Source organism: Psittacula echo (assembly GCF_963264785.1).
Source record: "Psittacula echo genome assembly, chromosome: 14".
Classification (NCBI taxonomy): domain Eukaryota; kingdom Metazoa; phylum Chordata; class Aves; order Psittaciformes; family Psittacidae; genus Psittacula; species Psittacula echo.
In genome coordinates, this window is record NC_137750.1 from 7,084,318 (window position 1) to 7,111,763 (window position 27,446).

Genomic DNA, 27,446 nt, shown 5'->3' on the forward strand with positions numbered 1-27,446 from the left:
TGAGCGGCTCCGCCATGGCCGAGCTGGCGGCGGCAGCGGAGGGGCCGCCGCGGGGCCGCACGCCCAGCCCGGGCCCCGGGGGAGCGCCGGGGCCGCCCAGTCCCCGTGCGGCCGGAGCGGCGGCGGGCTCCGGTGCGGCGCTGTCCCCGCCCGGCGCGGCCCGGCCGCCCGCCCCCTCCAAGTGGGTCCGGCTGAACGTCGGCGGCACGTACTTCGTGAGCACCCGGCAGACGCTGTGCCGGGAGCCCAAGTCCTTCCTGTGCCGCCTCTGCTGCCAGGACGGGCCCGAGCTCGGCTCCGACAAGGTGAGGCCGCGGCGGGGACCGGCCCCGGCAGTGACCGCCACAGCAGCCGGTGCCGCCGGGGAGCAGCGCCCCGACCCCGGGGTATTGGTTCGGTGACAGCCGCGCTGCCGGTGTGCGCAGGGCCGGCACTCCTTGATCCCCAGGCACGGCCCTGGCCCCGCGGCGTGGCGAGGCCCATCTCCACAGCAGCCACACGCCATCTCCTCGTCCCATGGCCTGCCCCACCGTTATATGGCTGCCCATATCCACAAGAACGGGGCTTAGGGTCTGCCCAGTGCTGGTGACAGCGGGGTGCTGCAGGCACGATGCCCTGCGTCTCCTGCCAGGACACAGGTCCCCTCCAGGAGCAAACCAGCAGCACTCCCATGATGGTTGTAGCAGGGAGGGAACAAGAAGGAAGCTTTCCTAGAAATAGGAATGTGTTTTTGTAATCCTGTATTCCACTTTGCTGTCATAAAGACCACAGCGTGTGTTCCTTATGAGTGGACAGCTTGGAACTCATTGCCATTTGTCATAAGGGTTTTGCAGACGGTTGCTCTTGTACTTGCAGGTTTGCTGTAGGAGCTGCTGCACCAGGTTTTGTACCTGTTTTGTGGGCAGGGCAGACTGAGAGCCTGGTCTTTGGGCACTCTCTTCAGAGCTTAATCGAAGTTGTGATCAAAGTCAAGAGTCACTGCTTCAGTGAGTAGAGGAGGTGACGTTTCAGAATGTCTCTTTTGGTCTTTTATTGCTTTAGGGCAGGTTGACTGCAGGTTGACTGCCAGCAGAAATGATGCATTAAAGTGGGGTAAGGGAGTGATATGGAAGAGTTCTGCACAGGGTTTGTCAGTGCTCCAAAGCTGGCTCAGGAGATGCTTTTAGTTGTGAATTGTTGGTTATTTAACAGTTATTATGTTGCTAGAGACATGGCTGGTGCATTGCAGCGTGTACTTCCAGTAGTAGAAAGGAGTAAAAAAGAGCTACTTTAATGGTTGCTGGAGATTCAGTTTTCCTCCAGAGCCCCCCAGTTAAATGAGTCTGGAAAAAAATTTAGGCAGAAAACAACTGCCAGCTTTTGGTTCTTATTATTGTAGTGAAGAAAACCTATGTTAAGCCCTGCCTTTCTCTCCAGATATATAAACTGTGTGTGGAGAACTGGTTAATCTGAAACATCTACTAACACTATTAAGCTGCAGCATTTATAGCAGAGTTCAGATATTGAAAACATAAATGTTGGTTTCAATGTGGAGTCACAAGCACACCCTTCACAGGCCAAGGAATCTTGGTTCTCAAAAGGAAAACTGTTCTATTTATTGTTTTCAACTGAGATGATTCTTTTCCTGGTACCACTTACCCATCCCCTCTTCAACAGGACGAGACAGGGGCGTATCTCATCGATAGAGACCCCACCTATTTTGGTCCAATACTGAACTACCTCCGACACGGGAAGCTCATCATAAACAAGGAGCTTGCAGAGGAAGGTAAGAGAAGAACACTGGGGAAGAACTGACTGGTGGTTTTCTTCCAGCCTGGGAGCATGGAATATGCGGCACAGCCCATTCAGCGTGTGGGATTTTCTCTGGGATAGATTTGGAGTCAGGAGCAGCTGTTCCATCCTCATAGCAGAATCATCTCCATTCTACCCTATATAAAAGTAACAGAATCTATGTCTGCTTTTGCTTCCTTCCTTAGGGGTACTGGAAGAAGCTGAGTTTTACAACATTGCATCTCTTGTGCGGCTGGTGAAGGAGCGGATACGGGACAACGAGAACAGAACCTCTCAAGTAAGCACAGGAATATTCGTGTTTCTGTGGCACAGCAGGAGGGCAAGTGTGGCTGTCAACACTTCTAGTAGCAGTTCTTTGATTTAGCAGTTATCTTTAACTGGAAGAATGAGTACTTTCAAATAGATCCAGGGCACAGCTAGGAAAAAGCGTCCATTATGGTTCTGTAAGCACAGGACACTGAGCCATCTTGTTAGTGTTGTAGGGAAGGACAAGGAAGAGTTAAACAAGAGGGGCCAGGAGCAAAGCTGGGTAGCTGTAAAGCAAAACATGCTGCTTTGGTAAGTAACGAGTAGTTAAAACTTTTCCTTCCCTAAACCATTTTCTTCCCCTTATATCCGTCTGAGGCAATGTTACCCATTGCTGCTCAGCTGATAACACATCCGGTAGATTCCATTGCAGAAGAGAAATGTTTTCAAAACGCAGTAAATGGCTTTGGAAGCCAAAGAGGTTTTGCTTTTAGTGGCCCTTAGATGCCCAGAAGGCTTTTAAGAGAAGTGTGCCAACCATATGTACCTGTTTTAGGATCAGTTGGATGGTCAGAAGGATGGACCCTCAGGGCTCAGACTTCCTCAAATGACAACAAATACAACAGAGCAGGAGATACTTATTCATTTTCTAGCTGGATACTAGTATAACAATTACTAACCTTACGCTTATTTTTCTTCTCTCTGCCTTAGGGACCTGTGAAGCATGTGTACAGAGTCCTGCAGTGCCAAGAGGAAGAGCTCACACAGATGGTATCCACTATGTCCGATGGGTGGAAGTTTGAACAGGTACCGTTACCAAAGAACTGCAGAACCCCTTTGAAAGCTGCATGTGGAATAAGCAGAATTTGGTGCTGAATTGCACTTCACACCCCTCTGCTCTTCTGAATAAGCAGCCTGAACAGAGCAGCAGTCTGCTCTTTAAGATAACTGTCAGGAAAAGGCAGAATTCAATCAAACTGCAGAGAGATGTAATTTTCTTTCAGTGTTTTCTGTATCCTTGTCAAATCCCAGAGCAGGTCTTCCCTTCTCCTGCATTTCGTCACATAGACCAGGCCCTGGTGCAACAGTTTAATACAGGAAAATTAATAGACCCATAAAAAAATACAGCTCAACTTTTCTGGAAGCTCAAAGCCATGACTCCTGCATTTGCTAAAGAGACACTGAGTGACATGAGAAATGCACTTCCTGCAGATGCCTTACTAATGCAGCTGGGTTTGGGGCTAAGTGTCACTGGAGCTGCATATGGCATTAGTTCCACATTTGGTTTCTGGAATCAAATACAATCCTTTCGTTTAAGAGGATGGAGAACTGGAAGCCAGCTGGCCTGCATGTTAATGCTCTATTAAACTGCAGAATAAGCTACGAATTACAGCTTTGTCTTCCCAGTTAATCCAGCTTCAGTACAGGTGGATGCTATGGGAAACGTGTACTGCCACAAAGTGAGGCAGAGGATGAGCAACAGCACTCTGCATCACTTGTTCATATGTATCTGTTCTGTAATGCCTGAGAACTCCCGTTGCATTGTGGAGAGTTAGCCAAAACCTCTTGCCCCTGTGAGCTGGTGGTGACATGACTAAAAGCCAGTAGCTGCTTTATGGAAGTGCAGTTCTCCAACAGCCAGGTTTTGCTGTCCAGAAATTGACTCGGCAGAATTTGCCTTTCACACGTGCATGTGTGCAACCCCAGAACTAGACCCTACACAGGAATCTGCACCCTTACATCTTTTCTGGTCCTGCTTTTCAAATCTGTACTGACAGGGTCAAGATACCAATTGTAAGCAAATGTTACTGGGTTCCCTTCCAGTTCCCTCCCTCCACCATCCACAACCTTTGCACAAATCCACATCAGCTTCCTTCCTGTACGCGGCAGGCACCAGGGACATTTCCTGCATGTCCTGCTCCAGCACACTCCCATCCTCAGGAGCTGGTTTTGCCCTCCCCAGGACTCACATTTCAGACACCCCCAAGGGCAGGGGTGAACAGGACAGACAGGTACAATGCCTTGGTCAGGACTAGACCTCACACAGCAACACAGCTTCCATGCAGCTTTGAGGTGGCCCAGACTAGGTCACAGACTGGGGACATGGCAATGGTGCAGCATAGGTTGTGTCCCCTGCTGGGAGGCCCATTGCAGCTGCAGCCTGTTGCCAAGGTCTTGCCTTGATGTGCAGCCCTGCATGGCTTCTACCCTCCCCCAGATCACACCACTTGGCATGCTGAGATGTGTTAGGAAAGACAGTAACAGATCTACATATTGGGAACAAAGAGAGCCCATTGCTAAATCTTAGCCTGGATGCCAATGATTGAACAGAGCAGATACTCCCTTTCTGGGCTCTTTGGATCCAGTCATTTTGTAACACCAAAAAGACCGGTTCAGAAACCTGCAGGAAAGCCAGAAACAGTAAAAGCTGTTGCAGCATCATTTGTCAGGCTCGGGCTGTCCGAGGAGCACGTGGCCATTCAGGTTCTCTGCCTTGTTCTATTGAGTCCTGCTTAAATTAGGATGAAATAGAAATCTGCTATTTTAAACAGAAATCCATTCTTGTGTCCCCCTACAGTCCCATAGTCTGGAAAACTGCTGTCTTTATCAAAAGATGTTTTGTTGAGTAAATAGTCATGTGTGGTACTGGAGTATCAAAGAGATTCAACTCTAAAAACAGGAGCAGAGAAGCAAAAGGAAAAAGAAGAAACCCTTTATAATCCTGTGTCTATCTTTTGGCATCAGCACAAACATCAAAGCCTGTTTAAAACGGTACTGGAGGTCAGGCAGTACACCAGCCCCCCAAGGGTTCCTGCAGCTGCACTGTAACCACATAGTCATCTGCCTCAAAGATGGAGCTGTCTCTTCTAAAACCCTTTAGGACATGGAAGTTGGGTGCACGCTGCGTATTAAAGTTTCCTGGGATACGCAATTGATACAATTCCTATTGCTTTCTTCAGATGACTTAGATGTATTCTCTAGAAAGCAGAACTGAGCAGTAAATGATAAATTAGCTCTGCACTCCAGGATGTCCTTTTAATGTAATAATGATAAATGAGACAGATGGGATTTCTTGGATGCAGTCCAGACCCCTCATCACAACAGTAATAGAATATAATCCCATTTATACAGTTATCAACTCCATCTTGACAGCATCTACATAAAGAATGGTGCCAGTTTGCCACATGTCCCCTGGTTAATCTAATATCCGTCTGCGGTAAAGAATTGCCTTTCCAGCTTTTACACATCAAAGTCACAGGGCAAGTTGAGAGCAGAGCTCAGTGGAGTCTGGATCAGGAAGTCTGCATTGCCCACCCCGTGTCTGAATTAGCTGGATATTATGTGTAGCAAAATGTGTATCTATATCTAGCAAAATATATCTATATCGCTATATAGCAAAATCTATATATATGTAGGAAAATCTATATGATGTGTCTTTTTGTGCCCTCAGTGATTGACTGGGATGTGTTCTGTTGTGTTCAGCATTAGAGTTTCAGGCTGGAATTTCCCTCCTGGGCTCCAGGTGCCAGCAGAGGGCTCTGGAGCTCGGCTGTGTCCCTGTTCTACACAAAGCCTGTGACACAGAAGGCCACGGGGAGACGCTTGAGGTCCAGAATAGGTTCCACTGGGCACTTGTACCTCACAGAGCAATAGTGGGAATAAAGCAGAAGTCAAGACTTAGTGATATTCCCTTGATTATTTCTTGTTGCACAGCTCATCAGCATTGGATCTTCCTATAACTACGGAAACGAAGACCAGGCAGAATTCCTCTGCGTTGTGTCCAGGGAGCTCAACAATTCTACCAATGGCATTGTCAAGGAGCCGAGCGAGAAGGCAAAGGTGAGGCGTCTGCTCAGAGGGCTTGAATTCCCCTTTGCAAAGAAAAAGCTGTACCTGCAGTAGCAGATCCATAAGTTGCAGTAGCAGTTCTGTGTAGCAGCTTTCCTATGTCCTCCTCTGTCCATGATCTTTCCCTCTTGGAAGATGTTATGTGTTATTGACAGCAAGAGCCAAGGCTGTATGTTTCAAATCAAGACAAATTGGAGAGAGAGCCTTGAAAAAGAGAGCCAGCATTGCCTGGACCTTTGAGACTGGTCACATTTTGTGGTTGAAGGATGTTGCAGGGAGAGACAAACTCTTTCTCTTTTCAAGCCACTCTTTTCTTCCCCCTGGATAGCAACAGAAAACACCATTCTTAACTCCTGGGAGGCAGCTAAGCAGGATTTGTAGAGAAGGGGCTCAGTCTGCTTTAAGCAGCCTGTCATTTGTTAGGCTTGTAGCATAGAAGCCAGCAAGATACGGTCACGTTACTCTATCTCCTTTCTCTGCAAAAACCAAGGACTCTGAATGTGAACTTCTGCATATAAACTTGTCCAACATGGCCTCTTCTTTTCCAGATTCTTCAGGAGCGAGGATCCCGGATGTAATTCCAGTGTCCACTCCGTTAACACTCCCAGATGTCAAAGGGCAGCCCAGCTGGGCAGAGCGCCTCTTCGCAGTGCAACCTTGCCCTTGTACAGTAACCAAGCTAACGCAAAGCAAAGCCGAGCCTGTCCTGCCAATGGTGAATAATTCTGGTCATAACCAAAGGCTTCCCTCTTACCCTGGAAACCTGGGAAGGAAGAGACTTTTCCAGGGGGATGGTCCTTTCCACAAGTATTTGGTTTCTTTTCTTGGCCAGCGCTGTATTGAGTTTCTCCACCAGCAGCTGGGCCACATTCCCAGTCAGAGCCTTTGTGAAGGTTGCTCAGGTCCACAGGCCCTTGGGATCAGTCCCACCTTCCACAGGCTGGTGCAGGTGGGAGGATCTGTATTTGAGCTGTGCCATTTCTTGCACCCAGGGCTGCCACCAGGAAAGCGCAAGGACCTTGCAGTGCTCCCCCTCCTGATCAGCCACATCCCCCCCGATCAGAACAGGGCTTTGAAAGGAGGAACAAAACAACCACTCGTAAAAAAACCCACACAGACTTCTCCATTCTTGCTTTGTATTTGTTCCTTGTTCAATTCCTAAGAGCTAAGTTTAGATACTAAGGGGAGGGGAGTTGTGTGTACACCTTACGTGGGTCTCACTGTTAACACTATTACATACGAGCTCCTGGTGTTTCCCAAAGCCCATCACTTCGCATGCATAAACAGAGACCTGTGTTCACCCAGAGTAGTGGTAGAGTGATAGTTGTCCTTCACGCTTCTCTGCTGAAGAGAAGCAGTGACATCTTCCCCTCCAGCACCCTGCCATGGCCATATCTTAGCCTGGTGTAAAGTCACAAGGTTAGGGACTTGTTGCTGCCAAGTTCAGCTTTGCCTTGTTTGTCTCCAGCAGCGTGGGCTCTCTGTCTCCTTCCTTCTCCCCAAGGGAGGGCTTCAGGTAAAATCTCTTTTGTACTGTAGCAAGCAGGTAGGTTTGTTTTAACCCATGAGATCCTTTGCAGAGGAGATCCCCTTACTTACACACAGTGATTTACCTGCAGCCCCCTCGTGTCCCCACCTTTAGGAGATCACCTCAAATTATAGAGGGGCAGCACAGAGTTGGGGTCGGGGGGTGGGGTTGGTGAAAAGTTGCCAAACTGTTGTAATGTTTCTTGTCCAAAGTGATGTGTCAACTTCTGTGGCTTTTCTTTCCTTATTTTGTTCTGAATGCCTTGGATGGATGTGCAAAATGTTCGTTTGTGCCTCTCTTGGATTCTGATCTTAGCCAAACTGCAGTCACTGGTTCCCCTCTGTTAATCTGTGCCATCCCTAACCAAGGGCATGTCCCTCCTAGTCTGGTAAATGGAATTACTTAGCAATTTGCTGCATGTTTTTCCCCCCTTCATCCTGGCTTTGTTCTCTGTAGCCCAAGGGTTCAGGCACTTGGGTCTCTTTGAGTCAAGTCCCAAACTGACATTAAAGCGCAAAGCTTCAGAGATACTGGAATTCACAGACATGGATAAGCTCGGAGCAGTTGGTTCTCAATAAGGTATCAGAAGATTCCTCACTTGGACTGGGGAGTTGGGCTCCTTTCTGGAGGACTTCAGCTACCTGTGGTCTCCTTAAAGCTTTGAGATAGAATTAGGCAGGTTTCCCATCTTATCACTTGTTGCTGACAGGGCCTTGCAGCAGCGTTACCGACGGTCCAACAACCAGTTCAGCAGACAAGACATGCAGTGAGGACATCAAGTGACACCACTGCACTCCGCCTCTTCCCAGTGCTTCTGTATGCACTCTTGCCTCTCCCCTCCCATCCTGCTTTGCCAGTGTACCTCCTCCAGAGGAGGCTTTGCCTCATTCTCAAGAAAGGTTGATTATCTGTGCTAGTTTAATCCTGGTAGCAACGGACTGTGCCAAATGTCTTTGAATGCACCTTGTGTCAGTTACAGGCTGGTGAAGTGCAGCTGGCTTGCCATCACGCTGAAGAACCCAGCTCCTCTTCTGCTCTCCATCTTCCCTGTTTATGTGATGAGATGGTACTGGTGTGATTAGACCGTATGCCTTGGCTGGGCCTAAATAACACTGTGATGTGTGTAGAGATCTCTCCTCTGTCAGTATCTTGTAGCCTCGCTCATTGTCTGTCCGTGCTCGGGAAGGTCAGGAAGCACATGTAAGCAAGCTAGCAGCCTAGAAAAGCCCTTGATCACTCTCATCTGTCTTCTTTCCCTTCCTCAGAGGAAGGCGTTTCTGGGAACTGGTCAGGAAATCCCAAACTAAAGGCAGCAGGAACTGGTCGGGCTGCTTTTGTCACATCAGTGCCAGTTGAGCACCTTGCTGTTCAAGCCATGGAGCTCAAAGCAGAGGGCGGCTTTCTGTCCTGTACAGCTCAAGTAGATAACAGGGACACATCTTTGCTTGTGTGTATCACCAGAAATGCCATCCATGGGGAAGCCCACCAGAGGATTGCCTGATACAGAAGTGATGCCATCGCTCCCTGTTCTGAGCCACAGAAAGCCTAAAAGTTCCCATTGCCAGCTAACAGAGGAGCTGTTTAACTCACGTGCACAAGAACGACTTTCAAAGTTGCATCTTGCTTTTCCCTTCCATGCTGCTTTCTGCAGTGAGGATGTGCCAGGGGATTGAAGACTCTGGGTTCAATTGTAGGGTCTTTAAACTCAACAAACCAAGTTGATGGTAGGAGACCAGTCGGTACTGGACACTGGAGTTCTTGGGTGATATTTAGGACCAGGTATGAATTCCATCCAGAGCAGGTACATTCCCAGGAAGATTTCTCCTTTCCCAAATGTGCTTGGTCACCTTTACCCCGAGACCAAGGCTGGTCTCTGCATTATGCACCAGTTGCATCCCTTCTGTGCTCAAGATAGGGCTTTTCCTTCCATTGCCTATCACTCAGTCACAACTATATCAAAACTAGCTCCGAATTAGGATGAAATCTGTCCCATTCACTCCAAAACAGGTAGTGTGTTGTGGCGAGTAGGGTAGGTGAGCAGGGATAGATCTATTGGATATCTCAGAGCACTTGTGCCTCTTGGGAAGGTTCATGTTCCAGGATGAATCCTGGCAATGGCGAGTTCGACACTTTGGGTTTTAAACACATTCCCAGTGGCCTAAAATTGTCCCATTATGGCAAGACTGGAAAGAACCTCTCGAAGTGTCTTGGTCTCTGCACATTTTTAAACACAAAGCAGTTTTACTCAGGGGTGACTGAGTGGGCTGAGGCAGAGGGGGCCTGGGGGGGGGCTGTGGGGCACTGGGCCGTGGGCTCCTCACCTTTACCTGCAAACCTGGAGGTTTTGTACAGTTTGTGTCAGTGCCCTTTGCTACTGGTTCTCTTTGGTTATTAAATGTGTTTGAATAACAGGCGAGATGCTGTGCGTGATTGAGCGAGTTCTTGGTTTTCCAATAAAGAGTCTGAAATGGGTTTGAACCGGTTGAGCTGAGGGGTCTGCGGCTTTCTCTGCATCCGCACAGGGATGGGTGCGTATGGGGAAGGAAACGTGCTTCTGCCTCCATTTATAGCAGTGATTTGTCAAGAAGTGGATATAATTAGATTTGGGAGGCCTTGGTTATTTTCAAAGGCCAGACTGGACAGATCCTTGGGTGACATGGCCTACTGTGGGGCGTCCCTGCCCATTGCAGGGGTTTGGAACTGGATGATCTTAAGGTCCTTTCCAACCCAAACCATTCTGATTCTCTAAAGGCAAACTGCAGCATGTTCCTGGTTTTCTATTATAGAAAACAATCTCAGCTTCCACATTTTATCGTTTCCACTGACAACCACGAGCAAGCAGAATGTTAATATGAGCATTAAATGTGAGTAGCTAAGAAAGGAAAATGCCTTTTTTTGTCAGCTTTTGTTCACTAAACCCGTACTCAGCGCTGGACCAGCACATGTGGCAAAGGACTGGCTGTTCAGACAGCTTTGTCCCCTCAGAAGGAGCATGACCAGCAGGTGAAGGGAGGGAAGTCTCCCCCTCTGCTCCAATGAGACACACATAACCGTCCTGCATTTCTGTGTTCAGTGCTGGGGTCTCCAGCACAACGATATGGGCCTTTTGGAGCAAGTCCAGAGGAGGCCATGGAGATGCTGCAAGGGCTGGAGCAGCTCTGCTCTGGAGCCAGGCTGAGAGAGCTGGGCTGGGTCAGCCTGGAGAAGAGGCGGCTTCTGAAGGGGAGACCTTAGAGCAGCTCCAGTGCCTAAAGGGGCCACAAGAAACCTGGAGAGGGGCTTTGGACAAGGGACAGGCCAAGGGGAATGGCTTGAACCTGCCAGAGAGGAGACTGAGATGAGCTCTGAGGCAGAAGCTCTTCCCTGTGAGGGTGCTGAGGCGCTGGCACAGGGTGCCCAGAGAAGCTGTGGCTGCCCCATCCCTGGCAGTGCTCAAGGCCAGGTTGGACACAGGGGCTTGGAGCAAGCTGCTCTAGTGGAAGGTGTCAGGGGGTTGGAACTGGATGAGCTTTAAGGTCCCTTCCAACCCAAACCAGGCTGGGATTACCACAAGAGACCAACACTGAACACCTGCAGCAGCCTGCAAACAGCTCTCCACATACCCCACAAGATCAAACACACACGGTTCTTGCCATCACCAAGGCAAAAAGCGAACATGAGAAAAGCAACTGCAGTTTCTTCAAGCCAACTTCCTCTTGCATCCTGATCCTGCACCAACTGTGGGCAAGAGGCTGTCCTGGGCATGGGCATTAGCCCAGAAACCCTGGAAGATGGTTTAAATCACTGCTCTATTACCCCCACCTCTATTACCACACACAGAGCTGCCAGTGTTTGTGTCCTTAGTGTGACTGGGGATTAGCTGAGATTTAGTTCTTCCCTTTTTACACAGCATTGCAGCTCAAATGCCTGAAACAGAGGTACCAACAGACGGATGGCAGCAGGGAGGCAGAGGCAAACCACAGAGTCAAGCTCTGGTGATGCCAAAAGGTGGATAATGTCGACAATTGAGGCCCAATGTGGGGAGAAGGAGGAGGAACAAAGACATATGGATGGGAAACCATGGATTAATTTAGTCCTTTGACTACAAGTGGCTGTTGCTGCTGTGGCTGCTCTGAAGCTGCCCTGCAGGCACCCTGCTGCCGCCTCCATCCCCACTGCAACAGGAGCCTCAAAACAGAGCTGGAGGGGGCTGAGCCAACCCCAAACCCGGGTTTAACACCAACACAGTGGAAGACAATGAGACCATCACTGGTTGCTCACAGGGGCAGAAACCACTGCTGAGCCAAGTCACCACAGAACCTCCTTAACCCATCCCCATGTCTCTGACCGCAGGTCTGGGCTGCAGTGAACTTGACCAGGGCAAAGCCATGCTCAAGCGCTGGCAGCGTCTTGGGCAGAGGCAGGAGCTGCCGGGCTGGCCCTGCTGGCACTGCCTGCGCATTCATTCACATCCACAAGGTAGGACTTGTCAGCAGATGGGACTACAAATCACATCCAAATCACAGCTGGCATGCCAGGCCTCCCTGCTCTCCACTCTAGGGCTGTCCTATACAGCCACATAAGCACACCCAATGCCACATCACCGGGCGGAAAACACAAGTGTCACTCAGTGGTTTCTGCTGAAACCACAGGCTGGAGCTGCCAGAGCTTTGCTCCATCCCTCCCTTTCCCATCAAAGCCTTAACTCCTCTTAGAAACCATTCCTTCACTGCAGAGCACACAGGTGATGCCCCAGTGTTACCAAGCAGTGAGAGGCTCTGCAGCACAGGCAGCAGCATTCCATATGTTCATTTTCACCCTGCTTCAAGTAACCCTATACACCAGCTCTCAACAAGCAGATCCTGCTGTTGCCAGGGCCAAAGCTCAGCTCTCCCTATTGCCAAACCCAGGCTGTTCTAGAATGGAAACAGAGGGGTGGTTTGCTGCAGAACTGGCCTCAGCAGAGGGTTAAGGCTCTTGGCTAGGTTTGCCCAAGCACCCCAGGCTGCCCCAAGATGTGGGATACCCAGTGCAGGCACCTCCCCATGGACAAGCAGCTCCTGTGAGCAGGAAGCTCCATCCATGGAGCTGTGCCACGACCAAGGCAGGAGGTGGATGGCAGCACAAGAGCACCCAGTGAACTCCATACCTGCCCAGGGCAGGATTCGGCCCATCCTACCCCTGAGGGGCAACTGAGGGAAATGAGTTCCCCAGGTGCCTTCTCCAGGTGCTTGGGAGGAAGATGAGTAACCAACCCTGGCTGAGATTTTCCGATAGCCACAGTCAATAGCACACACATCCCAGCTGCAGCAGAGGGCTTCAATACCCCTTTATCAGCCTATTCCTCATCAGAAGGGGCATAAAAGGAGCAACCCCACGTCTCAAGGAAAGGCTCAGGCTCTGAGCCCTCCTCTCACCCTGGGTTAGGGCCACTTGGCTCCCTGTGGCTGGGGCTCAGCTCAGTGCAGCACAGCAAACCTGCCATGAGTCACTGGACCCGCTGCCAGCTTTGCCTGCAGCACTGTTCCCTTGTTTTCCTGGCCTGCCCGCTCTTGTCTGTGAGCACAGGAAACCCAAGCTGACATCCAAGATAGCAAAGGGGTTTAGCAGCACAGAGGCGCTTATCAGCATCCCACTGCTCAGCATGAGGCGCCAGCAAAAGCAATGGAAGCTGCTGCTGCATCTCCCCTCTTCACACACATAGGGGAGGGGGAAACCCAGCGGCGCAGGGGTCTGGCCACAGCCATAAGAGCATCTTGCACACACGCACGCTCTTCTGCTCTGCCTCAGGCTCTCGCACAGGGACAAGGTCAGTTTGTCACTTACCCACCCCCTTCACCCAGAACAAAGCCATCACAAGCCCCATCTATTTGCAGCCAGAAAGCCTGCAGATATTTTCAGCCCAGCTCACTACCTTGTTTGGGAAACAAGGACCTTGGCCATAGCCATTCACCTTGGTCTGGGTTTGCGACAGCCACTGGAGGTTTAACCCAACTTTCACATGGACAAATAACCCACAGGCACCCTCTCCCTTCCAGGGCTGGAGAAATACAGGCTTTTCTCCAAACCACAGTAAAGAGGAGCCACAAACCCCAGCAACCATCTTCAGATTGTGGTGTAACATAGGCAAAGGCATCAACATTTGACCCTGTAGCAATATTCCCTATCAGAAGCCTTCATCCTTCCTAAGAGCTCCCCAGACCTCAGCAGATGGGAGCCTCATACAAGCCCATCCTTGGCCTGAAGTGTGAGTTGTCATCAAGTGCCATGGGTCTCCAACAGACCCTCCCTGAGCTGAGCTCTGTGGGGCTCTGCATCACCAAGAAAACCCTCAGGGAAGGTGAGCACCTTCCACCCGTGACTTAGATTCGGGCAGCAGCTCCTGCAGCACAGGCAGGAACAGACACACCAGTGGTCCTAATGCATTCAAATGGCAGTGGCTAAAGATGAGGAAAACTGTGGGCAACCAAGCGAAGGGTCAGGCCCTTAACCCAGGCACTGAGTTCAGGATGTTGGGGAGAAGCAGATGAGTCACTGAAGTGCTGACAAACACCTGCTGAACAGTCATCCTCTTCCTAGTAATTCAGTGGGGTTTCATCTAAAATCAAATACAGAGAAACGGAAAAAGGAAGGGGGTGGTTGTATTTGCCAAACCAAAGGGGGTTTACCCATGAAACAAAGGCTAAAGGACACATTTAGCTGTTTCCATGTGATAACACGTCCCTGAGGCACACAGTGACCTGCACTTCCCAGCAGAATGAAGAGCTCCTGCCTTTCTTTTCAAGCAATCACAAAGTTGAACCATCACAATCCCTGTGGGTGTGAGCAGGAAGAGTCCCTGCGTTGGCACTAAGGTGCTGGATCTCCTGCCGTGTTATGACTTCCAGGTATCACCTGCACCTTGCTTGGAGCGACTGCCCTTGGACAAAAGGCAAAGGAGAGCAGGACCTGGCTGGGATAACAGCATCTGCTGGGAGCAGCACAGCCAAAGCTGCTTCTCTTGGCCGGCTGGAGCCCGAAACCTGCTGGGTTCCTAAAAACCCAAGTTGTGGCTTCACACCTTAATCCCCAACAACCTCCAGCTGCTCCAAGGATCCAGCATCCACCGAGGGAAACACTTCTCAACCTTTCAACCATTAAGCCCCTTATTCCTCATTAATACAAACCAAGGTAAATGAGAATTAAGAGCTTGATAGACAAGATCTGCTAGAGGGAACACCACAGCACAGCATCCCTACGTGTCAGCCCATGGGGGAGATGGGCAGCAGCAGGGTTAGACTCACCCTCAGCTGCACAGCGCATTGCCCCCTTCTTGTGCCACATCCCCATCTATTGCACAGAGTTTTCATGCAGCCAGCAATAAAGTAACTCCATCTCTTCAAAAGCCCCACTTTTCAGGACACCTTCCTCATCCTCACAATAGCTGCCAGAACAGCACCAGCAGCTTCCAGGTAGCCTCAATGACCAGGTTCTAGCAGAGACCTCCATCTCTTGCTCAGTGCTGTGCCAGCATCAGTCCCGCTCCCAGGGCAGCACAGGGCAGCATGGCACATCAGGGTGTCACACACGAGCCAGTGACCATGGGGACAGCAGCAAGGGCCGGATCACACCCAAACCATCTGCAGTCACCCACCAGGGTAAAGCGCAGGGACAAGCCCCGTCTTGCTGGATTCCTGCGAGCCGATGGGAGCTGTCAGTGCATGCCCTGGTGCCAGCTGCCTCCTCAATCCCCGCTTCCCATCTCCATGCCAAGCAGTGTTATCCTCATCACTGGTCATTAAACATGGTCCCAGAGGGGGAATGTCTCACCTGGTGTTGCACCCACATCATGGTGACAAATGAGCACAGAGCAGCCAGGCAGAGACAAAGTCAGCACAGGAAAGCAGAAACCAGCAATGAGATGGAGCAAAGCCTGATCTAAAGCAAAGATCTGGACTTAAATGCAGCTGGAGAGCAAATGGGGTGGAAGGGGTGTGGAAGGAGGCCCCAGATGAGGCTGATCAAACTGATCAGGACCCATCAGTGCAAGCAGGACCCCAATGCCCTTTGCAGGGAGAGGACTTGGGAGTGATGCTATGGGAACTGCTTGGGAAACTCCTGATAAACCAGCACTTCCCCACCCTTGGCACAGCCCCATCCGCTCAGCACCAGCAGAGCTGCTCCGCAGGGGGTTTGCCAGGGTTGTTCAGATCCTGCCTCAGTCTCAGGCCAGGAATGTGTTTTGGGGTGCTCCGAGAGCTTGGTTTCTGCTGGGTCTGGTGGGGTTCAAGGAAAGCGTCAGAGCAGGAGGTTAATTCGGTGTGGAACAGGAATAGCCCCCGGCTATCGCTGTGCAATCGCACAGCTGAAATGTCACTTAGTTCCCCTTGCTTAAAACCCAAATCCAAACAGCATCCATCTTCCTCCCCAAGATTCAATCTGTGTCAGGCCATTTGCTACCCAGGATCTCTGGAGCAGATGCAATGAGCATTTCTCAAAGGGATTTGCAGTCTTTGGGGTATTTGCGCTTTGGTTTCCACATGGTCTGCCCCAAAAGTGCTGCTGAGCTGGGGACTGGCTTATAGATCTGTAACATGGCAGTAAGGACATTCAGAGAGCACAGGACCTATGGCCCTGGGCACAGCCTGACCCTTAAGGGCTGCTGACAAGCCACATCCTACAGACACAAGCCCACAGCATTAGGCTGTGCTGTAGCACTTGGGCCATCGCTTTAAGCAGAGCCAGATGTGGATTCTCTGCTGTCAGGTCAGTGAGTGACCTTGGAAAAGTCATCTGGGATAGAACACAGCTGGGAGAGGACAGCAAAGCAAGCCAGGGCCTCAGGATGAAAAGGTTCTTAAAAAGTCACTTATAAAGGTATTTACAAGAGGTGTGCTTGGCTTTCCTCCCCCCAACAGACACCGGGTGACCCCAGAAAGCAGTTTAAAACCACCCGTCTCTGTTTACAGTAAACATCTCCCTTGTGCACATGCAGCTTACTTTACACATTCATAAACCCCATGTCCAGCACTTGCCGGGCCAAGCTGGGGCAGCAGGAGGATGCTGCTGGGCAGCAGGACAGAGACCTAATGTACCATGAACAAGAATCTTTCCTCTCCATTTCCATCCCAAGCTGCTGGCATCGCCTGGTCTCTGAGCACCCCTCCAAGCTCATCACTGGGGCAGGGGTCCTGTGTCCCCCCACCAGCCACCCTTCTGGTTTCCCCACTGGAGAATCCCTCCTGGGAGGCTGTAAGGGAGAACTGGGCTGCTGTTCTCCCCATGGAGGTACCCACCAGCTGCAGGCTCTCACTGAGGATGATATATGGACATCATCATCATCATTTGCAGGCTGAATATAAACCTCTTCCTAGGAAGTGAGCTACATAAACGCCCCAAGCCCCTGTGTTTCTCAGCATAAAGGGCTGCTTGTCCCTGCAGGGAGCAGCATCCAGCAACCCTCATCCCAGTCCTCATCACAGCTGAGGGAAACTGAGGCATGGCAGAAGGAGGGAAAGACACTGTGTGAGCACCCCTGGTCTGCTGCCATAAACAACTACTGGGGCTGCTCCATCACAGCTTGGGAAACCCCAGGAAGTTTTGGAGGTCACTGGAGGAAGAAGAAACAGCATCCAGACCTGGATGAGAGGGAATTATCACCAGTGACTGGCCAGGAAGAAAGACTGGGACCAGCAGCGCGCTCCCCCGTGTCCTGTCCATGGCACCCCTGCACCGCGGGCGCTGCGTGGGCTGGTGGAAGGAAGCACCTTTGCACATCCATGTGCTCCCAGCGCAGCAGTGTTTGCAGTAGGCACCCAGGCGTGGTTATTGCCGTGAACTTCAGTCCCGTTCCCAGCACCATCAGCATGAGGCGGTCCCGTGCATGGGAAAACCCGTGTCCCGCACATGTCCCTGCTCTGTCACGTTCACTGCTCGACACCAGGAGCAGGGTTTGAGGACCACCAAGCCCATAGGAGCACTAAAACGCACGTTCCGCCCCCCATGTCTGCCCCGTTCGTCCGATGTGGTTACCCTGGGAAGGGTTAAAGCACGGTTCTGCGGCGCTGCTGGTGCTTCGTGTGGCACATCCGGCTGAGCCAGCGCTGGAGCCAGCTCCTTCCTTTACCTTTATGCAGGCAGCGGGGAGGCAGCGAGGAGGTCACCGTGCTCTTGGCACCGCAGCGCCAGGGTCCATCCAGGTTGGGCTGCCCAGGGGAAAGGGTGTCCTGCAGCCAGGGGCAGAAGGTGGATGAGAGCCATGGGATGCGCAGCCCCGCCGGGGAGCCCTTCCGTGTGAGCGGGTGCGCAGGGAGAGGTGCGGGGAGCCAGAAATGTGCTGGACAAACTGAGCAGTGTGGGAACAGAGAGGAGCTGTGTGCTTCTGCCTTTTATTGCAGGTTCGCTGTTGCCGGGGAGAGGCTTTAGGCTGTCCTCCAGCTAATTCACACCAGAGAGACAAGCACTTGAATTAGCTGCATTATCTGCGCCCGGCGAAAGTGGACAAAGGATTAAAGTGTGCTGAGCACCAGCACCGTGATTTGCATCTCAGAGCCCCTTCCCACGGGGCCCCCCCTTCTGCTCCCAGCCTTGTTTTCTGTCCTTTGGGCCGGGAGCCAACACCAGAGCCCTGCTCACAGGAGTGATGCCGAGGTTAATATTGCAAAAGGCTGCATCAGAGCCTTTAGTGGCTACTGAAGCAGAAGTGTGGGCTGTGAGCTGCGCACACAGGGGATGAGCAGCCTGCGCAGCCACACGCTCGCCACCCTCCGCTTGACCCATCCTTGTCTCAACCTGAGGTATGGAACTTTCTGCCCCACAGCATATATGAACTAATGAGCAGAACCAAACTGCTGTTGACCTTTAAAGCTGCACACAAAGCCCAAATGTGGCTATTCTTCTAGGAAAAATCAGTATTGGAGAGCTAGATAAATATTGCACTATGCTGTGACCTTATGGGCACTTTTCTGAGCTCATTCAGCTGCCAAAGGTGGTTTTTCCTTATGCATGTTTAGTCATGTGGATAGGGAATGCTATTGTGATACGTTTCTTGCAGCCAGCCTCAGAGAAATCAAAGCTGGGATCTCTCTGAAGAAGCTTTAACCAGAGGTAAAGCAGAATCCTCTCTGCAATCACCGGATCCTAATGAATTAATGGCTTTCAAACTGGTTTTTCCCCACTAGCACTGTGCGGGGAGGTGCAGCCTTCCTGCCAGGTCCACACCAGCCCTGCTGCCGCACGCAGGCTTTATGTGGTTCTGTTTTCCTTGGCACTGGCAGGGTTTTTCCTCCCCTTCTGGGCACAGGACTGGGTGACCTTAGCAATTGCCAGCAAGGGGACTCCATATGATGAAAGCAGGTGAAAGGGAAAATAAGGGCGGGAATTAGGTAAGGCCAATTCATTCCTCAGGGGAGGTGTGGTCCTGCCCTGTACCTGCCTGTGGTCACGGGCTTGTGAAATATAAAAGGGGAAGGCAGTTGTTTCTGAAGCAATCCATTGCCAGGATCCCGTGGCGAGAATGAAGGGAGGTGCTAGAAGAAATGCAGAGCAAGAGGTCTAAGGATCCAGCCACAAAGGTGTGGGACGCTCCAGTGCCTCCAAGCCTTGGGAATACCATCAGCTGTGCCCTGTAGGCCCCTTGGCTGGGCTGAGGGTTGCATGGTAGCTGCCCTTCCTTCCCCAGCAGGCTGGCTTGGAAGGAGAAAGAAGCTGTCATGTCCCAAGGAGGAGTAGGGGAACGCAAAGCTGCCAAGCCCCAGGACCAGGGCTGGGCATGGATGGTGCTGCTGGCTGCGGTGGTGCTGCAGGGGATGACGCTGGGCTTCCCCCCCTGCATTGGCATCTTCTTCACGGACCTGCAGCGTGACTTCCAGGCCAGCAACAGTGAGACATCATGGTTCCCGTCCATCATGGTGGCCGTGCTGCACGGAGGCGGTAAGTGATGGGGATGCCCTCCACCACCTCAGTTTCCACAGATACCAAGTTCCCTTTTGCCACTCTAAGAGATACCCAAGCCCCTTGGTCAAAGGAGGTGAATCCGTTTCTCTCCCAGCTTTTCCATACCACCGAGAACTTAGTTATTTCCCATAGCAGCTCTTTGAATAAGCCAGCAGGTAGCACTGAAGCTTGGGTGCCTCCTTGGTTCATCTCCCAGCCGTGAGAACACATCTATTATATTCCACATGACAAGTGTGTTCTTCATGGCTGAAACACGCCTCAAGCCAAGCTCCTCCAGGCTGCTGGCTGAGCATTAAACCAGCTCCCTGGGCGGTGGCATTGCGTGCACACCCAGGCAGGGTGGACGGGAGCTGGATTGATGCAGGATGCGGGTCAGGAGGCAGCCTCCAGTTAATGGGGGTGGAAGGAGGGTTGTGCTATGTGCGTAGTGGAGGGAATCACTGGGTTTTCCCCCAGAGAAGATGTGGGAGGTGATGGGACATGCAATAAAATACCTATTGACCTCTCTTTTCTAATGAAGTAATTGTTCTGTAGGAAGCTGGGACACACTAAAAGGTGCTATAAAGACAGCCAATAAATAGATCTAAAAGTTATAACAGGCAAGGAAAGAACAGCCTCATGCTGATGACATCCAGGAACAGAATTTGCCAGGGCACAGCCAGTGAGTTACAAGAGTTCTCACTTTGCTTGCCAGTTATGTCTCCTATTGCAGGCTGTTGCAGCACGGGAGTGCTCGCTCTTGTCCCCCGGGAGTAAGGCAGGAGTAGCACAACCAGGAGAAAACCAACAAAAACCAGACATAAAAGACTGCAATTCTGCTGCAGCTTCTGAGCTCCTTTGTGCTGGGCCAGGCTCTTTCTGGTTCAGGTTCCTCACTTGCATTCATCATCCTAAACCGCATTCTGCAGTGTTGCCGGTGCCTTTTGAAGATGCTGCTCTCTTTTCTTCTCCTTTATTCTAACTCTGAGGAACCGAAGGAAAGAACAATATTTGTGGCAAAAATGGGTGAAGGGGCAGGGAAAGGGACAGAGGGGCCCGTTCTCAGGGTGGTCAGTGCAGTGAGAAGGTCCCATGCAGGACAGCTATGGAAGGGAGCAGGGAAGGACCCAGTGCAAACTATAACTCATCAGTTAGGAAGCCAAACCTATCTCGTTATCCATGTTCATAGGTAAAGGCAATCAAGGGTTATTTTGTTATAAGAATCATTTGAGAGACCTCAGGATCCTGTGGCCATCTCCAAAAGGGGAGTTCAGGCCCCACAGGTTCCTGCTCCTCCATATTCACACACACGCAACTCTCAACTCACACTCATACAAACGCAGCACTTCTGTTGCTATTATTTTTGCAAAGGAAAGCACAAAAGCCACAGGCAAGTGAGAAATAACATTTGAAACCTAGGAAGCAAGTTCACAGGAATAGGTAATGAAAATCCCTTCTGCTTTTAGAGCCATTCTCATTGTTTTGAAACATTCAATCCATGACTTAGAATCACAGAATGGTTCGGGTTGCAAAGGACCTTAAGACCATCCAGTTCCAACCCCCCTGCCATGGGCAGGGACACCTCACACTAAACCATGCCACCCAAGGCTCTGTCCAACCTGGCCTTGAACACCACCAGGGATGGAGCATTCACAACCTCCCTGGGCAACCCATTCCAGTGCCTCAGCACCCCCACAGTAAAGAATTTCTTCCTTAGATCCAATCTAAACTTCCCCTGTTTCAGTTTTAACCCGTTACCCCTTGTCCTGTCACTGCAGTTCCTAATGAAGAGTCCCTCCCCAGCATCCTTGTAGGCCCCCTTCAGATACTGGAAGCTGCTCTGAGGTCTCCACGCAGCCTTCTCTTCTCCAGGCTGAACAGCCCCAACTTTCTCAGCCTGTCTCCATACAGGAGGTGCTCCAGCCCCTGATCATCCTCGTGGCCTCCTCTGGACTTGTTCCAACAGCTCCATGTCCTTTTTATGTTGAGGACACCAGAACTGCACACAATACTCCAAGTGAGGTCCCACAAGAGCAGAGTAGAGGGGCAGGATCACCTCCTTCGACCTGCTGGTCACGCTCCTTTTGACTTCTGGCTACTGGGGTTGCTTAAACTGCAGACCCATCCCCTTGATGTCTTCAGCAGGAGGCAAATAACGCAGTCACCATTTGCTTCAAAGTCTGAGGTGCAAATCTCCCCAGCAGATCAACACACAGGCAGCTGCTCTCCTCATTTTAATCACGTTCCCCTGTTCGCTCCATTATGTGGGTTCTATTTCAAACAAGACGTTGACTTGGGGCACAAATATGCCATGGGTTATTTTCCCTGCACTGCCTGACTCCTAAATCTGAAACTCAGAGTCATTTGGCCTTTGCTCATATAACCCGAAGTGTTCGGAAGAGGGGAAAACCAACAAACCCTGGAAAAACCTGAACATCCTCAAAGGAATGGAAGAAGAAACTCAGATCCTCTTCTCGTGCAGGCAGAGCCATGTTTCCCAGCAGAGGGCTGCAGGTCTGAGCTAACTTTTTCCTACCCCAAAACAAAGGATGCTCAATGACATTCACAACCTGGGAATTTACCACAATCTCACGGAATTCACCAAAACTCTATGAAAAGTGAAGAATTATCTGACCTGAAACACCCCCCCATGGCTGTTTGTTGTTTTCCTGATGAAATAACACAACTTTTTGCTATAAAGCCTGCCAGCAATGTCAGTGCACAACAGAACACAGGTTTGGGCCCAAGAAGGGCAGAGGTGGGCTCTGGTCCAACAGAACAACCCAGGTCTCACTCCCACCTCCGCACTGCTTGCGCTGGAGTAGAAGTGGGAACCGGGATGCGCATGGTCTGCTCCTAGGCTTATCCTGTTGGAAGTGGACGCAGTGAACCCTTCCCACCCTGCCAGGTATCCCAGGACAGGAATGAGCAAAGAGCTGTGTGACAATAACACAGGATTTCCCTGGAGACGATGACCTGCAGGACAGCTGCAGGATCCCACAAGCTGCAGCCTGGATGCTGCTGCCTGCAGCTTAGATCGGTTCCCATGTAGGCACAAATACACCTCTCCAGCTGTATTCAAATGATCCTCCTCAGTGATGTCTGTTTTCTCCCATTCTTGGTCTAGTTTGAGGTCAATCTGTCTCCTCTTGCAAGGAGTTTCACCAAGGTAGCAGCACACCACAGGCAATGTAGGAGATTTTGTGGCAGGGTATTTGAAACACAGTGAAATGAGTGCAAATACACAGAAAGAAACATCATCCTGCTTAGCATCTCTTACTTGGAGGCACAGAAATCCAGTCCTTTCTCAAATCATTCCCTGAATTTATACCATGCAAGAACAGAATTGCACCTGAAAGTCCTTCTTCTCTTCCATTTCCAACCATTTTAACTAAAATCCAACACAGGGAAAATTAGAAATCCACTTGATGGCCAAACCCAAGCAGATCACAGGAGTCTTCCCCATAGCTAACAAGCCCTTGGAAGGATCAGGGAATATATATCCCCTCCCTGGCTCCCTTGTGCTGCTGGGACAACCCTCAGGGTCTCTAGACCAAGCCACTGGGATACGTGCAGCAATCCAGCAGGTCCAAGGAATTCCCTTCCTCCCTAACTGCTTACGTTTTATTCTTTGGTGCCAGGGCCCCTCTGCAGCATCCTGGTGAAGCGCTTTGGCTGCAGGTTTGCCGTGATGCTGGGGGGCCTGCTCAGCGGCGTGGGCATGGTGTCCAGCTCCTTCTGCAGGTCCATCAGCCAGCTGTACATCACCGCTGGCTTCATCACGGGTAAGTACCACAGCAAACCCGGCTGCTGAGCTTGACCTGGCGGAGGTGAATGGCAATTCCCAACTTTTCCATTCATCCATGAAAGAGGATAAATCAGGAGCAGCAGGAACCATAGAGCAAGCAGACTTGCCCTTCCCACCCCTTCCACACACACATCATGCAGCCAAGCTCCCTGCAAAGTGCTTCTCTCTGGAAAAGCCTTCAGGTCTCCAGAGGGCAAAATGGAGAGCAAGGATGCCTGTTCTGTTTAATAGCACCTCAGCCTTTTGTGGCTGTGAAGAAGGGAGGGGGTTTTCAATCTTGGAATGTAATGTTGGGATAATGTGACCTATGATAACGTCCCTCCCAAGTTCCCTGGGCTTGTATTTCACCACTCCCAATCGGGGGCAATGTGCAGACATCTTTTCCTAACAAAAGAACTTGTTGGTTTTGAACAGAAGCAATAGATGGGAACTTCTCCTTTCCAAATATTTCTCCTCTGTGACTGATGTTCAGCTCTTGGGGTTTTTCTAACACAAAGAGATCCATTTCTTCAGCCAGGCTGCTTTGGGACTAATCCCATCAGATCTTGCAAACTAAATGGTGTCCATTGCATAGAGAGAAAACCAAGTAACTCCCTGAGCCCTGATGGAAGTGTCAGGAAAGCAGTCAGTAGAAACAGTTTCTAATGCACAATTCCATTACAATTTTAGGAATGGCAGCCTGCCCCAGACAAATGCCAGCTTGGATCAGTTTAAGTAGTATAGAACACAAGTAGTTTAATTTACTCACGACATCACTTCTGTGGGGTTTGTGAGTGTGAATCACTGTGGGTTGTGAGCCTGGCAGGTGAGGAAAGTCACAGAATCCCAGCCTGGTTTGGGTTGGAAGGGACCTTAAAGCTCATCCAGTTCCAACCCCCTGACACCTTCCACTAGAGCAGCTTGCTCCAAGCCCCTGTGTCCAACCTGGCCTTGAGCACTGCCAGGGATGGGGCAGCCACAGCTTCTCTGGGCAACCTGTGCCAGCGCCTCAGCACCCTCACAGGGAAGAGCTTCTGCCTCAGAGCTCATCTCAGTCTCCCCTCTGGCAGGTTAAAGCCATTCCCCTTGGCCTGTCTCACCTGTGGGTACAGCCTGGATTTAGGCTCTTTAAGACAACACAGATGGATCATGTGCTGTCATTTGCTCATTTATTCTTACCTTTAGGCCTGGGGTCGTGTTTCAGCTTCCAGGCAGGAGTGACTGCACTGGGATACTACTTTGTACGGTGGCGAACACTGGCCAATGCCATGGCATCCACCGGTGTCTCTCTGGGTTTCACGCTGTGGCCACTGCTTTCTCAATACCTGCTGGATGAGATGGGCTGGAGAAACACCTTCCTTATCTTTGGAGGAATACTATTGAACTGCTGTGTCTGTGGAGCCATCATGAGACCAGTTCAGGTCACTTCAGAGTCACTACTACAGTCACCCAGGCCTGGAGAGGAGCCGAGGAGAAGAGCAGAAGAGACACAGCTGTCCAATGGAGCATCTTCTCCCCACCATGAGCTCCAGAAGCAAAGCAGAAGGACTGCATGCTTCCATGTGCTGCAGAAGTACCTGGCTTTTGACATCTTCTGTCAAAACAAAGGTTACCAGATTTACACTATTGGCGTGACCTGGATGATGATGGGGTTTGCGTTACCCCATATCTACCTTGTGCCTTACGCCATCCAGAATGGGGTGGAGGAGCGCAGGGCAGCCCTCCTCATCTCTGTCATTGGGTTCATCAACATCTTCATACGCCCCTTCACGGGGCTGCTCTCGGGACACAAATTCTTCTCAGGGAGACGAATCTACCTGTTCAGCCTGGCCGTGCTCCTCTGCGGGCTGAGCAACTTCATCTGTGTGGTCTCCGCTGAGTTCCGCGTGCTCATCGTCTACTGCGTCATCCTCAGCATAGCCATGAGCGGCGTCGGGGCACTCACCTTCCAGGTGCTGATGGACGTGGTGGAGATGGAGCGGTTCTCGAGTGCTCTGGGGCTCTTCACCATCCTGGAGAGCATCACACTCCTCATCGGACCCCCTCTCACAGGTGAGAAGCTATTAAACAGACTGGGTTGTATAGACACTGGTGAGAAGTGTTTGGGAGCTTAAGAAGAGAAATAAGGGAGACTCCAAACCCATGCAGGCAGGTGAATTATGCAAAGGGAGTGATATAAAAGGGAGAATCAGAGAGGAAGGATCAGCCCTTTCTCAGAGCTGAAGGAGAGTCCTTTCTGTGGCTGCCCAAGTGTCACTGCAGCAGTTTGATAGGTACGGGTGTGATTGATAAGAGCTTTGTTCCAGCAAGCAGCAATACACAGAGAGGAATTACTGTGGTAGGATCTTGCTGTTCCTGAACTCTTTCTCTGCTTTGCCAGTTCACACTGTTTCATTTGTGAAGTCTCAAGGACTTGTGAACATCCCATTAAACCAACGAACTCTGATCACAATTCACACCAGCCCTACCCAACTCAAGAGCCATACAGTGAAAGCTTCTGTTCACTCTGCTTTCCAGGTTCTAGAGGGTATTCATTTTACTCTGGAGACAAGAAAGGAGCTAGATATGAACCCAAAGCCCATAAATGATTCACAGATTTCACAGTTCACTCCTGCGCGTACCTGCTCCTGCAGCACAGCAGCGAATCCAAAAGACTAACAAAAGAGAGACATAAACCTGAGCGTGAAGCAGGCTTTAGTTGTGCTCTCCTGGCAACGAGCTGTGTGCTATTCAGCAGGAAAGTACTGTCTGTTCTAAGGACAGGATGATAACATGCACCATACTGCACGGTAATCCCTGGTGTTAGTGGGTCAGACACTTTTCTCAGAGGGCCAAAAAGGTCTTTCCTTGGACATCTCTCGAAGGAATGGCAGATGGACAAAACAAAGGCCAGTAACAGCAGCACCAGTTCTATTTGTAGCCTTAAAATCTGCTAAAGAAAAGTGCACCAGGAAAAGAAACATCACCAGTCTTTACTGAAGAATACAAGCAAGCAAACAGCAGTTGTTGTAATATATTCCAGTATTTCCATTTAAATAAGTAGCCTACAGAAAGCATCATCCGCTTGACCTGAGTTATCACCTTTCTGTCTCCCAACATTAGTGCAAAGTTACTCATTTGATATGTCTCGCTTTAAATGTTTTAGACTGAAGGCACTTAATGTTAGGCATAATGCTGGCTGCACTGTGAATTTTCTTCTCCCTGGTTACACACTATTAGAGATCCTAACATGTCTATTCAGGAGAGGTTTCTCTATTTACTTGTTCTATTTTCTGACCTGGTATATAACAGGGCCCCTCGGTCCAAAATCCAGTGCTTGGCACAGGGTCCTCTGCCAAGTGAACAAAATGAATCAGCACACCAGGGAAAACTCAGTTTCCTTTTTTCCCTTGATTTCTCTGTGTGTTATGATACACCTGGTACAAAAGCAGAACCATCACTTGAGTCATGACTATAAAACACAACCAACCCCTGCACTCTAGAGGACAGATTCAACTCATCTGAGAAGGTTCATCTTTTATATATGGCAGTTTGCTGGCTGATTTGAGTTTAACATCTATGTTAATGTCACCCTGTTGCCTTTGGTGTGCATCTTCTCTTTGACTAAGCTGTGCCTTCTATTTCAGGTCTCCTGGTAGACGTAACTAATGACTTCCACTACGTCTTCTACAACTCCAGCTTCTTCCTGATCTCGGCTGCCTTATTCATGGCACTCTCCTTCTGTGCTCTGGAAAAGAAAACCAAACTGAAAGAGGCTTCCAAAGTACCTGCGGATAATCCTTCCAGGTATCAGTACAGTGAAATGCCAACTGAATCACAGCCTGAGAGTCAGCCTCCTCCAGCAGTCGTGTACATCACAAGCATATGAAAAGCAAGAAGACAAATAAAGAGGAACACAAAGGATTATGTGGCCTGTACAAAGCTCCACACGGCCCAGCACTGATGGCAGATGAGAAAACAAGTGTCTGCTTTCCACAACTGCCGTCATCCTTCTCTATGGGGCTGTGTCAGACTCCAAGTGAGTGATCTGGACCACGGGCTGAGCCCAGAACCCAGCGCCAGCCAAAGAGATGAAGGACAAAGAGAACCGTGCTTCCCCAAAGCAAACCCTGGGATAACAGCCATGGTAACCAGCGCCGAGACACAAAAGCCGTGTCAGTTCAATTGGTGTAAGTCAGTGCCTTTAAGTCACTGGAATCTCACATGCACATTCCAGTGGGTAACACTGGATAATACGCATTGATGGCTATGCACAACGCTCATTCTTCCACAAAGAAGTATTATTGCCTCATCCGAACACATGATGTGGTGCAGAATATCGAGTTTCCTGGTTGCTTCCCACGTTGTGGGTGG

At 50.5% G+C, this 27,446-nt stretch overlaps 2 protein-coding genes across 2 annotated transcripts; both read left to right on the top strand.

Annotated features, from left to right (window-relative positions):
- The first annotated feature begins 5 nt into the window (after positions 1-5).
- KCTD2 (potassium channel tetramerization domain containing 2) lies at positions 6-9,678 on the top strand. The gene is made up of 6 exons (XM_080629054.1): positions 6-305; positions 1,657-1,765; positions 1,977-2,068; positions 2,749-2,844; positions 5,752-5,877; positions 6,435-9,678. Exons 1-6 carry the CDS (start codon positions 15-17, stop codon positions 6,462-6,464), a joined length of 744 nt encoding a protein of 247 aa, XP_080485180.1. The 5' UTR covers positions 6-14; the 3' UTR covers positions 6,465-9,678.
- A 9,405-nt stretch (positions 9,679-19,083) lies between these two features.
- On the top strand, positions 19,084-26,961 carry SLC16A5 (solute carrier family 16 member 5; the record flags this gene model as incomplete). Its single annotated transcript, XM_080629506.1, has 4 exons — positions 19,084-19,303; positions 22,948-23,091; positions 24,279-25,145; positions 26,720-26,961. The coding sequence occupies 4 exons, from the start codon at positions 19,084-19,086 to the stop codon at positions 26,959-26,961; spliced, it is 1,473 nt and encodes a 490-aa protein (XP_080485632.1).
- Between the last annotated feature and the right edge of the window lie 485 nt (positions 26,962-27,446).